The sequence below is a fragment of the Eumetopias jubatus genome, unplaced genomic scaffold, assembly GCF_037043125.1.
Source record: "Eumetopias jubatus isolate StellerSeaLion01/CBP00866 unplaced genomic scaffold, mEumJub1_p1.0 scaffold_13, whole genome shotgun sequence".
NCBI classification, from domain to species: domain Eukaryota; kingdom Metazoa; phylum Chordata; class Mammalia; order Carnivora; family Otariidae; genus Eumetopias; species Eumetopias jubatus.
Window position 1 is genome coordinate 46,672,412 of NW_028274819.1, and position 14,722 is coordinate 46,687,133.

Below are 14,722 nucleotides of genomic sequence, written 5' to 3' on the forward strand. Positions count from 1 at the left end.
GGAGGGGGGTGGGTGTTGTCTACCAATGACCGCATTCCATGGAACTCCCTAAGAAGCTTCTAAAAGCACACTGATAATCTCAAAAGGCTTCATGTAAGTGAACTAGGTAGGAAATTAACTGCACACAAATGGAATTTGCTCTGCCCTTTACCGGCTTCACATTCCTACTTGCTGACACAGGTCTCCAGGCCCCTTTCAACTCCCTCCGAGGACGTGAGGAATCCCTAACGAATAGGGGGCCATCCTCTCCTGTCTTGCTGCTACTGCTCCATTCATTCATCTTCCTGATATTCATTAAGCACCTGCCAGAACAGGCACTGTTCTAAGCACTGGGGGTTCCTCAGAGAACAGAGCAAATCCCTGACTTCACAGAACTCACGTCTGAGTCAGGAAAGACAACAAGCAAGACAAAAAAAAAAAAAAAAAAGAAGGACTTCAGTGGGTGCAGAGGGAACAGGGAGATCGAATGTTTAGAAGAGGCTTTGCTGAGAAAATGACTTCTGAGTAAGGAAGTGAGGGGAGCTAGCCATGGGGTGTAGAAGGAAGCGCAAGAGCAAAGGCCCTGAGGTGAGATGTGCCTGGTGAGTCTGGGCCAATGTGGCTGGAGTAGAGAAGGCAAGGGGGCAGTGGGTGGGTGGGTGAGCTCTCAGGGTCTTAATCACCAGGAGCCTTGTAGCGTCTTCTAAGTGTTAGGGACTAAGTGTAGGAACTCGGTCTTTCATGCTGAGGAGACAGTTGGCCATTGGAGGATACTGCCAGTGCAGAGAGGGGCATAGCATGGCAGTGTCTTCCCCCGGCCTGTGGGTCTGCTCATGTCCTGCTTGGGGCTCCCTGCCTGCCCCTGCCACAGAGCTCATAGTGGCGGAAGGCGGGGGGAGTGCTTCCCTGCCTCTGTGTTACACTGTGCCCGTTGGGCCCTCTGTGTGGCTCTCTGGTGGAATAGCCTTTCAGTGTTCGCTCCTGGCCTGCTGTCCCTAGGACCCAGACAAGCACCCGGGCTGGGTGAGAAATGGGCCAGGATTACAGGGTTTGTGCTGTACTCAGAACCCTCTAAACTCTGGCTCTGCTCCAGGCTGTGTTCACTGTGCTGTGCCCCGCTTAATCTCTGCCATGAGTGAGCTGTCCTTGGGGAGCTCTCAGCTGTCTGGATATATACTTCTTCTGAGTACCCCCTCGGTTGGTCAGGTGCGCTCAAGCAGGTCCAGACCCCAGTAGGAATTGTTATACTCCAGTATAGCCCAAGTCTGCTCCTGACAGGTGCCTCAGCCCAGGGTGACAGACAGCCCTTGGTCTGGCCCATCACCAGATGTGTCCAGATGCCCCTGGACCCTTGTACTTCCCTGGAGCCTCTTTTCCTGTCACACCAACATGTCAAAGATGGTCCTCCTTTGCTGATGACCCTGTCAGACTGCTTTCTTACTAGACAGAGACGGGAGTTGTTGGGTGTAGACCCAGTTAAGTGTAGGCCACTTGTCAGTGGACATGGAAACCCTTCCTCTGGGGGCTAGACAGTAGCAACATCTTTCAGAGCTGGGGACCTCAGGGCAAAGCCATTTATCTTCTCCATCTGAACTTAAGAAGTGTCAGAAGGGCACCCTGGTGGGGTTGTGGGTCTCTGTGGTTCCTTAGGAGCTAACATTTATTATGCCAGACCCTGTGCTAAGCTCCTTACATGGAACATCTCATCAAATATGCACACATACTCTATGAAAAGGGTACTAATATTATCAACAACACTTTCTGGTTGGGGAAACAGGTGCACAGTCTAAGCTAGACTAAAGCAGCGAATGGTAGATCTGGAGTGTAAAACCCAGATTCTGACTCCACAACCAGTCCTCTTAACCAGCCCTTTGGATGTTGCATGGAAGGTAGAGCAGGGAGTCATCATGCTCTACCTTCTTAAAGGACCAGATAGTTAAGTATTTTTTATTTTTTAGGCCACATGGGCTCTGTTGCACATACTTGACTCTGCCCTTGTAGCTCTAAAGTAGCTGTAGATAATATGTAAGCATCTGGATGAGGCTGTGTTCCAGTAAAGCCTTATTTACAAAATAGGTGGCGGGCCACATTTGGCCCTCAGACTATCATTTGCCCTTTGAGGTATAGAGGGAAGAATGTGAGGGTTGGAGGGAGCCAGACCTTTCTCCAATGCCCCCTGACAAAGATTGGTCATTTAACCTTTTCATTTGGTTTCTTCATGTCTAATAACTAACCTCTATGGGGTACTTATCAACTAACTTATTTAAAATGGTTTATGGAGCGCCTTGCAAGAGATGCGTACTGTGCTGGGGGCACAGCAGGGAGCCAGACAGACGTTGACCTGCCCATACGCGTGAGCAAGACAGAGATAACTTTGGGTAAGGACATCGGCTGGCATGGTGCTTGGCTCTGGCAATTCAACAGAGAGGACTTCTTGCCAGTGCTGTGCCCCTGCTTGATCATTCAAGACCCACTGCTTTCCAGTTTGTTGTGGTTTATACCCATGCTGAGCAAAAAGATGGGAGCACGTGGTAGAACCTAGGACTTGAGTATGTTTATAATACATTTTTATGCAACACAGGTCTAACTGTGAATCATAATTTTTTCATTAACTGATCTCATTTTACTTGGTAATATCCATTTAGGTAGGTATGTGAGAGCAGTAAAACTCCATTTCTTTTAAATATTATATGATTCCGTTGGCTCACTGATTTAGATTTTTACTGCCCCCAACATTCCAAATGAACAAGTCATAACATCTTTTTAGAGAGCAAGGACCTTTATGATCACGTAAGCCCTGGGCCTCCCTTCACACATGCCTCGGAGGGGAGAACAAGTGTGCGCTGGGTTCTGGAACTTTGGAACTTTGAGTGGCCACCACATTTCTTGCTTGGTCATAGAAATGCTCACATGGTTTGCATTTTACTCCTTCTTAGGTCCTAATCTGTTTTGTATATCTGAGTTTCCTTCCATCTCTTTAAGGAAAATTGATCTGCCATGTTTATCTATGCAACTCTTGTGTGTCCCAGCCCATCGCCACGTAGAGCTAGTGTGGTGTAGTGGTCAGGACCACTGCCTTGGGGGACAGACCTCCCGGGACTGACTGTCCCCTACTTTGCTTCCTTATGAGTGAGTCAGGGCAGGTTTCTCATCCTCAGCCTGTGCCTTACTTTCACTACCTGTAACACGGGAACGAAGATAGGTCCCCAGCTCACAGGGCGCGTTGAGTTGATGGGGGAAAACCCTTCACAGCAGAGCCTGACTGGTGGTCAGCACTCAGCGGGGGTTAGCTATGATGGTTCTCCCAGGAGATACACGTACCTCCAGTACGGGGTATGTCCCAAGGACATGGTCAGGAGAGGTGAGGTGCCTTCCACAGGTTCACCCAGCGCCTGGGAGCCCCAGCCCTGATGACACGTCTTTGGGCGTCTCTCTCACTGAAGTCTCTGGCATCAGTATGCTTGCTCTGCTTCAGAATCAAGGGCTCTCTAATTTGCAGGGCGCCACAAAAGCCCCCTTCTCTCGAGACAGCCTTCGTGCACCTGCAGGGACAGGGAGGGGCTTCTGCCCCCAGAGCACCCCTTCCATGATAGGAGGATTCTGGGTGTTGGAAGGCCTCCTCCCCTCTCCCAGATTGGTTCTTACGAGAGCCCCCCAAGAGGAGGTGGGAGTAAGAGCTGTGGTCTGCAGTGCTGAGCTCCCCAACCTGGAAGACCCTGGAACCTTAGGGCCTTGCCTGTGTCTTTACCCGGCATAGGTGTGTGTCCTACGCCCATAGGCTTCATGCAGATGGCCGGGTGGTCATTGGCAAGTGTCGCAAGCCTCCCCCTTCTGTCCCTAACCTGGTTCTGCTTCCTCTGGTCTCTGTCTCATTCCAGGCTCCCGGTGCCATGTCTCATTCCAGGCTCCCGGTGCCATCTCTCACTTACATCATGTTATGAGCATGGCGGGTACCATCAGGTGGGCTTGGCATCTCTGTCCAGTTTCTCTGATTTCTGAACTTGACTACCTGTCTCTCAGAATGAATGCCAAAGTTCTGACCCATCAGCCTGTGTCCTGGCAAGACCTACCTGTTGCTCCCATAAAAGAGAGATTGAAATGACTCACCAGGAGCCCCTTGCGAGGTGCTAGGCTAGTTACCATGCATTGTGTAATTTTCTGAGACATATGCTGCCCTAAGTGCTGAATACACATTATTTATGTAATCCTCTCAGATTCTGGGCAGTGGGGGGGTGAGGTGGGGGGGGGAGGGTGGGTTGGTATTAGTATATCCGCATTAGAAATGGGGGGATCAAGGTGTAGAGAGGTTTAGTGTTTGCTTGTGACCATGTAGCCGGTGAATGGTGGAGCAGGGATTTATCTGAATCCATGTCTGTGTGGAATCCAAAGCTCCTGCTCTTATGGGTAATTATGCCCCCTTCATTGTCTTAGAAAACTCTAGGGAAACCATGAGCTTGTGACCTGGTGTGGGGGCTGCCCCTACCTGCAAATCGACCAGGGGTCCAGTTGTTCAGTGTCCAGAGTGCATGGGTGACCCCTCTGTGCCACTGATTTCCCTATTCTGGTAGGCACAGTCTGGAAGCAGCAGAAGGCAGTCTGGCTGGGGGTCCTTGGAGCCAGGTGAATGGCACTCAGCGGGGCCAGGCCACTCACAGCAGACTAGACAATGGAGAGGGAGGTAGGCCAACAAGAACCCCGGTGAGAGGACCTGGGTATGGAGCAGGCTCAGGACTGGCAGGGAGTGGGGGTGCAATCTTGGGAAAGAGAAGCAGAAGCCCAGTTTGAGGGCTAGGGCTAGCATCTCTGGTGGGGAAAGGAGGGAGTTCTGACTTGAAGCCATGGGGCATAAGGATCATATCTATCGGCCTCTCGGTACACCCTGTAGGGTATATTTCTATATCCCTTGTGCCTAGTGGTTGTGGATGAATGGATGGATGAAGGGATGATGAGTGAATGGATGAATGAATGGATGGATGGATGGATGGATAAATGAGTTTGAGGAAGCATAAGGATTGCAGTCTATTCTCCCCACAAATCTGGGGAGACCCAAATATGGGGATAAGATTGTTTTACCCAAGGTGGTGGTGAGGAAGGGAAAGGGGTTGTCATATGGCATTTGTAGGGGTGCACTCTGACCCGCTGTCTCCTTGTCCCTTCTTTCTCCAGAGGCTCCCGCCAAGCCTGAGGAGGCAGAGGCTGAGCCCTTCACAGACTCCTCTCTGTTTGCACACTGGGGCCAGGAGCTCAGCCCTGAAGGCCGGCGCATAGCCCTGAAGCAGTTCCAGTACTACGGCTACAACGCCTACCTCAGTGACCGCCTGCCCCTCGACCGGCCCCTGCCTGACCTCAGACCTAGTGGGTGAGCAGAGTCAGTGGCTGGGCCCTTCTCGACCTGCCTGTGGGGAGATGGGGTCACCACGGTGCCGCTAACAGAGTCAGGACAGGGCATTCGAACTCCTGGGTCCCTCTCCTGCTTCAGCCAGGGCTTGTGCCCTCAGCCTTCATGGGGCAAGTCCCTCTCCTCCTCCTCCCAGAGCCTCAGTTTCTCCATCTGCCAAGCAGGGGGAAGGCTTCTTCCATGAGAGATGTTTAGGATTAATAGCATAATTTATTCCTCACGGGCTCTAGAATCATCTGGTATTCCTGTTAATAAGTCTTTTTAACCCAATTAGTTGCATTTTTATGAACAATTATTTTTATTCTATAAATTAGTATTTAAAGTTTATCCATCTTCCAGGGCTAAGTCATTACACCTGACACAGGAGTCTGTCTTGACTTCTCTCTTTGTTGCAGAAGATGTTCCCTTAAGGTTCAGTTAGAATTTTTGTTACTCCTAATTATTAAAAGTGTGGACATGTACCACAGCTGAGAAAATCTCATTAACTTTTGTGAATTCCCCCCATAACTTCTTTCCCCCTCTTTCTCCTTATTTTTAAATTTTTCTTAAAGCTGCTAACTACAGTGAGCTTATATCTGAAGGAAAGATACAAATATCTTTTTCAGGAAAGATCTTGCTGCTGGGTTTGGAGGCTATGTTCTTTTAGGGAGAAAAGTTCAGTTCAGTTCCATAGACATTTATTGAGCACCTGCTGTATACTGTATAATTGAGTATGGTTTTCCCTGGCCCAAGGAGAACTTGGCTGGACCCTAGGGATGAAAGAGCAGCTGAGGATCTACAAGAGCTAGAAGAGTATATATTCATTTAAAGGATATTTGCTGAGCATTTATATATGCCAGCATAGTCTAGGCACAGGGATAGAGCAGTGAACAAAACAGACAGGAATCCTTGCCCTCACAGAGCTTACATTCTAGATGGGCAGGGACACATAATAAACAAAACAAAAAAGTCAAATATGTAGCATGTTAGATGGTAGTAAATGCTGTGAAAAGACAGAAAGTTGGAGAGGGGAATAGGGACTTCCCAGAACAGGAGGAGGGGTTGGGTTTTTAGTGAGGTGGTCAGAAAAGGCCTCACGAAGAAGGTGACATTTGCGCAAACATCCAGAAGAGATGAGAAAGCGAGCCATGTGGATACCTGGGGGGAAACTTTCTAGTTAGAGGAACCAGCAGGTACAAAGGTCCTGAGGTAGAAGTGTGCTTGGCATGTTTGAAAAAGGAGGCCCATGCAGCTGGAAGAGAGCAAGCAAGAAGGCGGTAGTCGGAGATGAGGTCACAGGGGCCACGGGAAGCAGATCAAGTAGGCCAGTGGTTCTCAAACTTGGCTGCACATTCAACTCATAGGGAGCTTTAGAATAATCTTGATGCCACGGCCACACCCTAGACCAATTAGATAGGAGTTTCCAGAGGTGGCCCTCTGTATCCGTATTGTTTAGAGCTCTCGGGTGATTCCAGTGTGCAGCCCAGGTTGAGACTCGCAGGCAAGGGGCTTTGGGGCTTTGTAGGCTGCCGCACGGGGTGTGGCTTGTACTCTGTGAGGTGGGGATCCAAGGGAAGCGCTCGAGCAGACTGGTAATATGCTCTGATTGTCATTTTCAAAGGCCCCCGTGGCTGCCGTGTTGAGAACGAACTGAAAGAGCCTGGGAGGGAGCAGGGAGACCGGTTAGGAGGCTTCCGCCTATCCCAGTGAGAGGTGCTGGTAGCTTGGGCCGTGATGGCAGTGGGCAGGTGTTGGGATGGGGTTGGCTTCTGGGGGTATCCCAAAGGGGACTTTATCTCAACGCCACAGGGTCTCAGGCCCCCGGGAGTGCTGCAGAGACCATGCCTGGGCCTGCAGAGAAGCAGGTCTGATGTGGGCAGAACTTAGAGGCTCCAGGAAAAGGGTCCTCAAGAGGAGTTGGGGCCCCAGGACTCCTGCAGGGGCCTTCGCCTTGATCTTGGCCCACACAGGAGCTGCAGACTTTGCAGCCGGCTCTGACGTAAAGCTTAGGCCTTGCTCAATGCACGTTTGTTCCAAATTAGAGGGGAACTGAGAAGGAAGCTATGGAAACGGTGGATCTTACAGACTGCAGCATGACTCTAACAATGACTGGTATTTACACAGGGCTTGACGTGTTGAGAATGCCCTTCCCACCCGGACCACACCAACCTGCCCCAGAGGTAGGGAAGGAACTGGCACCTTCTCCCCATTCAGAGATAAGGAAACTGAGGAACAGAAAGAATAAGTGTTATGTCTGAGATCACACAGCTGGATAAGTAGCTGAGCTGAGACTCAACCCCATGTGTCCAGATGCCAAATCCTGGCCTTTGATGGTAGCCCACGGCTGTGTTGTTAGGAGCCAACTGACACCGGAGCCCCTTACCCCTTCATCGAGAGATGTGCCCTGTTGCTATTCCTTCCTACTTCCATGGGAGAGAAACAGAAAGGTGAAGGGTGGAAGGGAACTGAGGCCATGCGGCCTTTCTCAGAAGGGCAGGCCTCCCTTGCAGGCATGCTCTAGAGGCAGCACGTTTCAGGGGGCAGTCCAGCCTGGGCTTCCTGAGTTTGCGGAGAAAGGATCTCTGAAGGACTCCAGGTGGGCAGAATTCTGAGCAATAATCGTAACGGAAAGACCTTCCCTCTGCACAAAGCTACAGTTTATGGAGCTTCCATGCCTCCTCTGTGGGGCAAGGTGCCTTTTCATGGAAGGAAAAACGGAATCTCTGATACAAGACAGAGCTGAGCCTTCTCCGTGAGCCTCCACCAGTGTTCTCTGCAGGGGCTTTAAGGATGCGGTTTCTCTCTGCACACGTACTTGGAAAGCTCTGTCTAGCTCCGCTTCAGATCCTGTGCCAGGCGCACAACCAAGACCGGAGAGCTGTTGGTGAACCACTCAAAACAAGGGTGTGCTTAGCTGAAACAGGGCCTCTCTTTGTCTGTTAATTTCCCTAAAAACATTCCTGCCTTGTAACAAGGTCATTGCTGCTTAGCTTATCCTGTTTAACTCATTTTGGAAACATTTTTTCAAAGTCTTTACTATCATCCCATTCCAAATTACACTGGCAAACATTTCTATGGCATGAGCCACGTTTGCAGGGATGCGTTTGGCACTTTATTTCCGTTAACTCTTCGACTCCTCGCGGTAACCTTCTGGAGTAGAGACTTGTCTGGGAAACCCACACTGTTCTTGATTCTCCTACTCACGATTCTTCTGACACCAGCTGTGTGGGGGTTTTCCATGCCAGCCAATTCTGTGACACTAGCTGGGTGCCCTACAGTTCAATTCAGTTGTAGCTCTATCTACCAGCAGTTAGCATCAGTCCCACCGGCTACAGGCTCAGTCCCGTGACACCGCCCCCACTCAGTTGTCTCCTGTGTCTCAGTTGTCACCTGTGCTTCTGACCGGCTATAAGTAAGGCCCCCACCGCCTGTCCTGGAGTTCAGTAATTTGCTAGCAGTGGTACAGAACTCAGGGAAATGCTTACACTTAGCAGTGGATTATGAAAGATGTAAGACAGGATACAGATGAACAGTCTGATGAGGAGATATATAGGGTGAGGGCCTGGGAGGGTCCCAGGCACAGGAGCTTCTGTCCCCATGGACCTGGGGTATATCACCCTCCTGGTATGCGCGGATGTGTTCAGCAACCTCGAAGCTCTCTGAACCCCATACTTTCGGGGTCTCTATGGAGGCTTCATCATGTAGGCACGATGGATTATTAACTCACTTTCCAGGCCCTCTCCTCTGTTCCAAACTTCTAATCATAGCTTGGTCTTTCTGGTGACCAGCCCGCATCCAGGGCCCACCAAGAATCTCCTCATTAGATCAACAGATGCTCCCATCACCCGGGAAATTCCAAGGCACTTAGGAGCTCTGTGTCAGACACTCCTGTCACTCAGGGAATGACAAGGGTTTTAGGATCTCCGTGTCAGGAACTGGGGTCAAAGACCAAATATGAGTAGAAACCAGGGGCAGAGATCAATATATATATTTCTTATTATTTGACAGTATTATTATTCGTTCCCATTTTACCAAAGAGGAAACTGAGGCACGGAGAGACTGTAACATCTGTTCAAGGCTGCTAGTGGCAGAGCTGGCTGGGGTTTGAACCCAGGTAGTCTGGCAACAGAATCTGTGTTTGTAACTGCCACCACGCTTACTGCCTTGAAGTGTCAATTTGTGACACTCTTAATGGGGATGGGGACTGCTTGAACAGTATGTAGCACTGGGCCCATCAGTTCGTCTGAGTCAGGAAAGTTTTCTCTAAGGGCTGGAAAAACTGTTTTGCCGAACATAAAACCCATTATCGAGGCAGAGAATGAGGCCTTTGCTACAGGTAATGTTGGGATGTGAGGCAGGGCGGGTGGGGGTGGGTGGCATCTGGAGAGGAAGCACCATGCTGAGGAAAGTCTCCGGCTGTATCTGGCCAGCTGGATCTTGCTTCATTCTCGGTGTCCTTGGGGACTTCTGTCCCTGGAGGTGTCCTTGGATTTTGCACTCTGCTCTTTGGATTCTTGGGTTTGCTCTTTCAAGTTCTAACCCTGACACTGTGCTTGGCTTCATTCCTGGACTGGAATGTGGGTGATCCAAATCCTGCCCCACCCTCTCTTCCATCATTTCTGGCTGGTCCTTTCTTGGTGCTGAAAAATGCGATCTGACCCACTTTTGTCATCTGGCTGAAAGGACCATTCTATACTCAGGGTCTTATACACAGCAGAAGACATAATGAGAAGGAAAAAAGTCCATCCAGCTGGTTGCTAGGCTTTATTAATTTATTCATCCCACAAACATGTATTGAGCTCCAAGTATGTGCCAGGCACCCAGTAAAGCACCAGACAGAAAAACCTCAAGGAGCTTACACCGTAGCAGGAATCTAGGTGGAAGGTAGTGGGAGAGCAGGGCAGGGGATCCCAAAGCTTGCTGACCATCTCCTGGTCTCCTGGCAGAGGGGCCATTCTTGCAGGTTAGGAGTAAGTCAGGGGCTGGACTTGGATGGCCCACGGAAGCCCTGTGGCCTCTGTGGCAGGGAGGCAGGACCCAAATAAGCATCTGCAAGGAGCCTCCTTTTACCGATTATGACAGCCCTCCCCTGGGGAAGGGAGGACATGGGAACTGGAAGTGTGGCAGTTTTATGAGCCTCATCTGGGATTTTTGGTCTGTGCAGAGAAAGGACAAATTTCCTCCCCTGGGGAAGGAAGGACATGGGAACCAGAAGTGAGGCAGTTTTATTAGCCTCATCTGGGCTCTTTGGTCTGTCCAAAGAAAGGACAAATTTCCTCCAGGCTCCAGGACAGTTGGCTTTGAGGGAAATGAAAGTGCCATTTATTCTCCTTTCATTGTTACAACAAGCACCATCCAGGTGAGAAGACCTGGGAGAGACAGGACATTGGTGTCTTCCTCCGGTGATCCTCCTGGACCTCACCCCAGGAGGGGCCTTTGCCAGATCTGGGCAGGGGTTTGCCTACTTGCTTCCTAGGTTGGAAGGACTCCCAGGTCTCATGATTGAAGGGGAGAAAAGCTGCATCTCAACCTGGGGGGACTTTGCTCCATCCCTCCCATCCGCAGATGCAAGCTCCGAACGTTCCTGCGGCTTTCTCGGTGTGCTTGAGCACACAGGGCGTCCTGGTATCCGCCCTCCTCCTCCTTATCTGTAGGCTCCAAAATAACCCACCAGGGACAAAAAGGGAAGAGGGGAAAAACAAGTGTTATTGGGGTGTGGACTACATTTGTCAAAACTCATGAAATTCACTTAAGATCTGTGAATTTTACTGCACGTAGAGGAAGCATCCGTTTTTTTGAAAAATGAGGGTGGAAGAAAGAGATCAGGGAGGTCTGTGCCTGCGGGATGGAAAGAGAAGGTGGAGGCAGCATCCCTGGGGGGCCACTGAGAAGATGGGTTGTGATTGTGGGGGAGGAGGATCATGGGGGCTTGAAGCCGCTCAGCAGCTCAGGGCAGGAAGGTACGGGCAGGCGCCCACCCGGCGGGAGCAGCTCGAGCAGGTGACGTACGGGAGCCCCTCGCTCCACAACAGCAGGTGCACGCCGCGTTCTTTTCTGCAGGCCGTGGTGGTTATTTCTGACCAGGAGCTGCGGAAAGTGGAAGGGACGAGTGCCTGAGCTAGTGGGTATTTGGGTGTGGGTAGGAGCAAGGGAGCTCCAGGTGGCAAGCTTCAAGGCTTAAAGTTGCCATGGCAACTCTATGGCCTACCTCCAAGGTAGTTCAGGGCAGAGCCTCCGCCAGGTACTATTCCTGCCTCTCGCTGGGAGATCCTCAGAGGCTCCTGAGTCTGTCAGTGACCGTGTCACCTTTCTTTCCAGTGTCCCCTGAGATCCTTTTCCCTCCCTCCCAGGGGGTAGGGTGGACTGGCTTTTGGGTTGACTGGGGGGCTCAAGCTTGAGACACAGTGATGAGGGTATGATCTAAAGGGGGTTAGACTATTTTCTGCAGCCCCAGGAGGGAGCAACTGGGACAGATGCACGCGTGCGCGCACACACACACACACACACACACACACACACACACACACACACACACACCAGCCCCATCCTGTATGAATATCCAGGTAGAAAGATCTGGAATGGGAGTATAGCAGAGGGAGAACACAGCATGGAGCCAGGGGCTCAGTCCCCCTAGGAGCAGGTTAGAGTCCATCCAAGGTGACTGTGGGTATTTGCTGCCACCACTGGGGTGTGGCCACAGGTTTGCATGTATGAATGGGAGGGCTGCAGGGTCCTCAACTCTGGACTTTGTGGGCCAGCAGGGATGGTTGGGTATGTATAGTAGACAGAATAATGGTCTCCCAAGGACGCCCATGTGCTAATCCCTGGAACCTATGACTATGGTCTGGTACATGGCAAAGGAGAATCAAGGTTGCAGATGGAATTAAGGTTGTTCATCAGCTGCTTTTAAAATAAAGAGATTATCCTGAATTATCAGGATGGGCCCAGTGTAATCACAGGGCACTTAAAAGGGGAAGAGAGAGGCTGAAGAATCAGGCCAGAGGGACGGCGGTGTGACAAGGACTCCACCAGCCATTGCTGGCCTTGAAGACAGAAAAGAGCCATAAGCCAAGGCACGGGGGCAAGCTTCAGATACTGGGAAAAGGCAGGAAAACAGATTATCACTGTGAGCCTCAAGAAGGGAACGTAGTGCTGCCAACACTGTGATGTTAGCCCCGTGAGACCCGTGTCAGACTTCTGACCCGCAGAACTGTAAGATAATAAATGTGTGTTGTTCTGAGTCACCAAGTGTGTTGTGCTTTCTTGCAGCAGCAATACTAGTATTAGGAAACTAGTACAGTGCACAGCCTGTTGCACAGGATCCCGAGAAGGCTAGAGAGGCTCTGTGCTTGGTTTAATGCTCTACTGTCACCGTGTTAAAACTCAGAATGATTTGTGAATACCACCATCTTTTCCCTTGGCACTGGGCCCCACAAATTATGTAGCTGGTCCTGGGGGACAAGGGGGATGGCTCAAGGGGGAGCAGCTGGGATCATGATTGCTGGGCCATGTGGGAGTTGCTACCCGGGGGCTTATGATTTTTACTAAGAGCTACCACTTGCTCACTTAGCATGTGCCCCGTGCTGGGCAGACTGCTTAATGTGTATTTTCTAATTTCACTTTATCCTTACGTCTCTTGGAGGTAGTTATTATTATTTCTGTTTTAAATAGGAGAATACTGAGTATTTGTCAAGTTAAGAAGCCTACTCAAATTCCCACAGGTAGTATGTGGCACAGCCAGTATTTTCAGCTGGGTCTTGTGTCTTTAAGGACACCGCCTTGGCACGCTTGCCCTCCCCGGCCCAGGCGACTTTTTCTGGTTTGGGATCGTGGCTCTGTGGAGGTGACCCAGAGATCTATGGAAGATGTGTCCTCCATGAGAGCAGCTTCCAAACAAAGGGAAAACACCCTTAGTAGTGATTCTGCTATTGCATTGAGAATGTTAACCATGCACAGTGGCAGGGGAGGGGGTGTCACACTCCTTTACTAAAGCACTCTGAGAAAACAGTTCTGATTCTTAATGTTAAGCTCATTATGGGCCAAGAGTATCATGTTGGCTCTTCTTAAAGATAATATAATCTTGAGCTATATTAATAGAAATATAATGCCTTTAAAAGGGGAGGTGATAGTTTTGTCTGTTTTGCCACTCAGATGACAAGTGCAGGATTGGATTGTAAGGGATATAGAGAAAGGAGTATGTTCAGAGGAGAACGAGTCAAGAGAAAAAGTGGGGAACATGACAAACTGATGCAGTTTCTGCTTAGATTATAGAGTACTATAACAAGCAGGTTGATCTTCAGCAAGTTTCCCAGCCTCTCCTATGCCTTGATTTTCCTATACACAAATTAGAGATGGTAATATGAGAACACTGCCTGACACAGAGCAACTGCTATTTAATTTTTTGTGACTTGCATCATCTGGGTCTTTGATCTGTAAAAGAGATGGCTTGGGGGGACATGACCATGACTTTAAGTCCCCGGAAGACTGCTGTGTGGACAAGGAGCCACATGGGACAGGCCATCGGCCCCGGGGTTAGGGGAGAGGAGAGCCAGGCAGGTCAGATGGAGGGATTTCTCCCCAGCCCCAGAGTTCTGGGCATCAGAGGCCGGAGCCAGGTCTGATGGAGAGCAAAGATGCCCCATCCTCCTTTTTCTGACCTAAGGGGCCCACCTTCCCCCACCACGCCTTCTCCTGGCCTGACCTGCTCACCAACAAACTCACCAGAGACGCTCAGTCCCTGATGTGCCTTCCCCACCAGCTGACTTGTTCCCTGGGCCACTGTCCACGTAGCCACAGGGATTCCATTTCCCCTGGATTTCCAGTAAGATGTTTTAGGAACAAATGGTTTTCTCTGCTTCCTGTCAGTTGTGTGCATTTCAAATGACTCTTTTCTCTCTTGTCTTGCTTACAATCGACATTTGATGTAGCAGATCCTTTCTCCAAATTGGTGTAATCACCTGTAAGATGTTCGTAGGAGCTCTCCCTCTGGACGAAAGCTGGACACTTTGATGATCACATCTACTTAGTAGTTTACCTGTCTGTGGTTTCTGATCAGACGGGCCTGTTTCTCTCACCTTGCAGATGGTTAAAGCTCCCAGTTCTTAGATGTCTGCTGTCTCTTCCACAGCTGAGCCAGAGGGATATCCCCACCCCCCCTCCCCCCCGCCCCTCGCCTCTGCCCGGGCTCCGTTTACTGCTCTGGCTTATCAGAGGGAAAGAGAAACTGGATAACATGACTAACAGATGAAGCTTCTGCTTAGATTATAGAGTGATGTTTAAAACAGGTGGGTTGCAAGGCCCAGTCTCTCATTTCCAAACTGGTTGACCTCCCACAAGGTACAAAAGCCCCTTTGTACCTTTCTCGTA

The 14,722-nt window shown here is 50.3% G+C and overlaps 1 protein-coding gene and 1 long non-coding RNA gene across 5 annotated transcripts in view; one reads left to right on the forward strand and one right to left on the reverse strand.

Annotated features, from left to right (window-relative positions):
* GALNT18 (polypeptide N-acetylgalactosaminyltransferase 18) overlaps positions 1-14,722 on the forward strand; it is a 348,597-nt gene that overhangs the window by 165,904 nt on the left and 167,971 nt on the right. For all 3 annotated transcript variants that reach the window (XM_088017777.1, XM_028116986.1, XM_028116987.1), the window contains exon 2: positions 5,146-5,338. In XM_088017777.1, coding sequence (XP_087873903.1) covers positions 5,146-5,338 — 193 coding nt within the window. The remainder of the gene's footprint in view (positions 1-5,145; positions 5,339-14,722) is intronic.
* The window catches only part of LOC114219416 (uncharacterized), a 55,122-nt gene that overhangs the window by 5,380 nt on the left and 35,020 nt on the right, over positions 1-14,722 (reverse strand). Inside the window, exon 3 of one of the 2 annotated variants that reach the window (XR_003611366.1) lies at positions 10,112-11,443. The exons of the other annotated variant lie outside the window; for it this stretch is intronic. This is a non-coding gene — a long non-coding RNA (uncharacterized LOC114219416). Of the gene's footprint in view, positions 1-10,111; positions 11,444-14,722 lie in introns of those variants that run through there. 2 annotated transcript variants of the gene reach the window in all.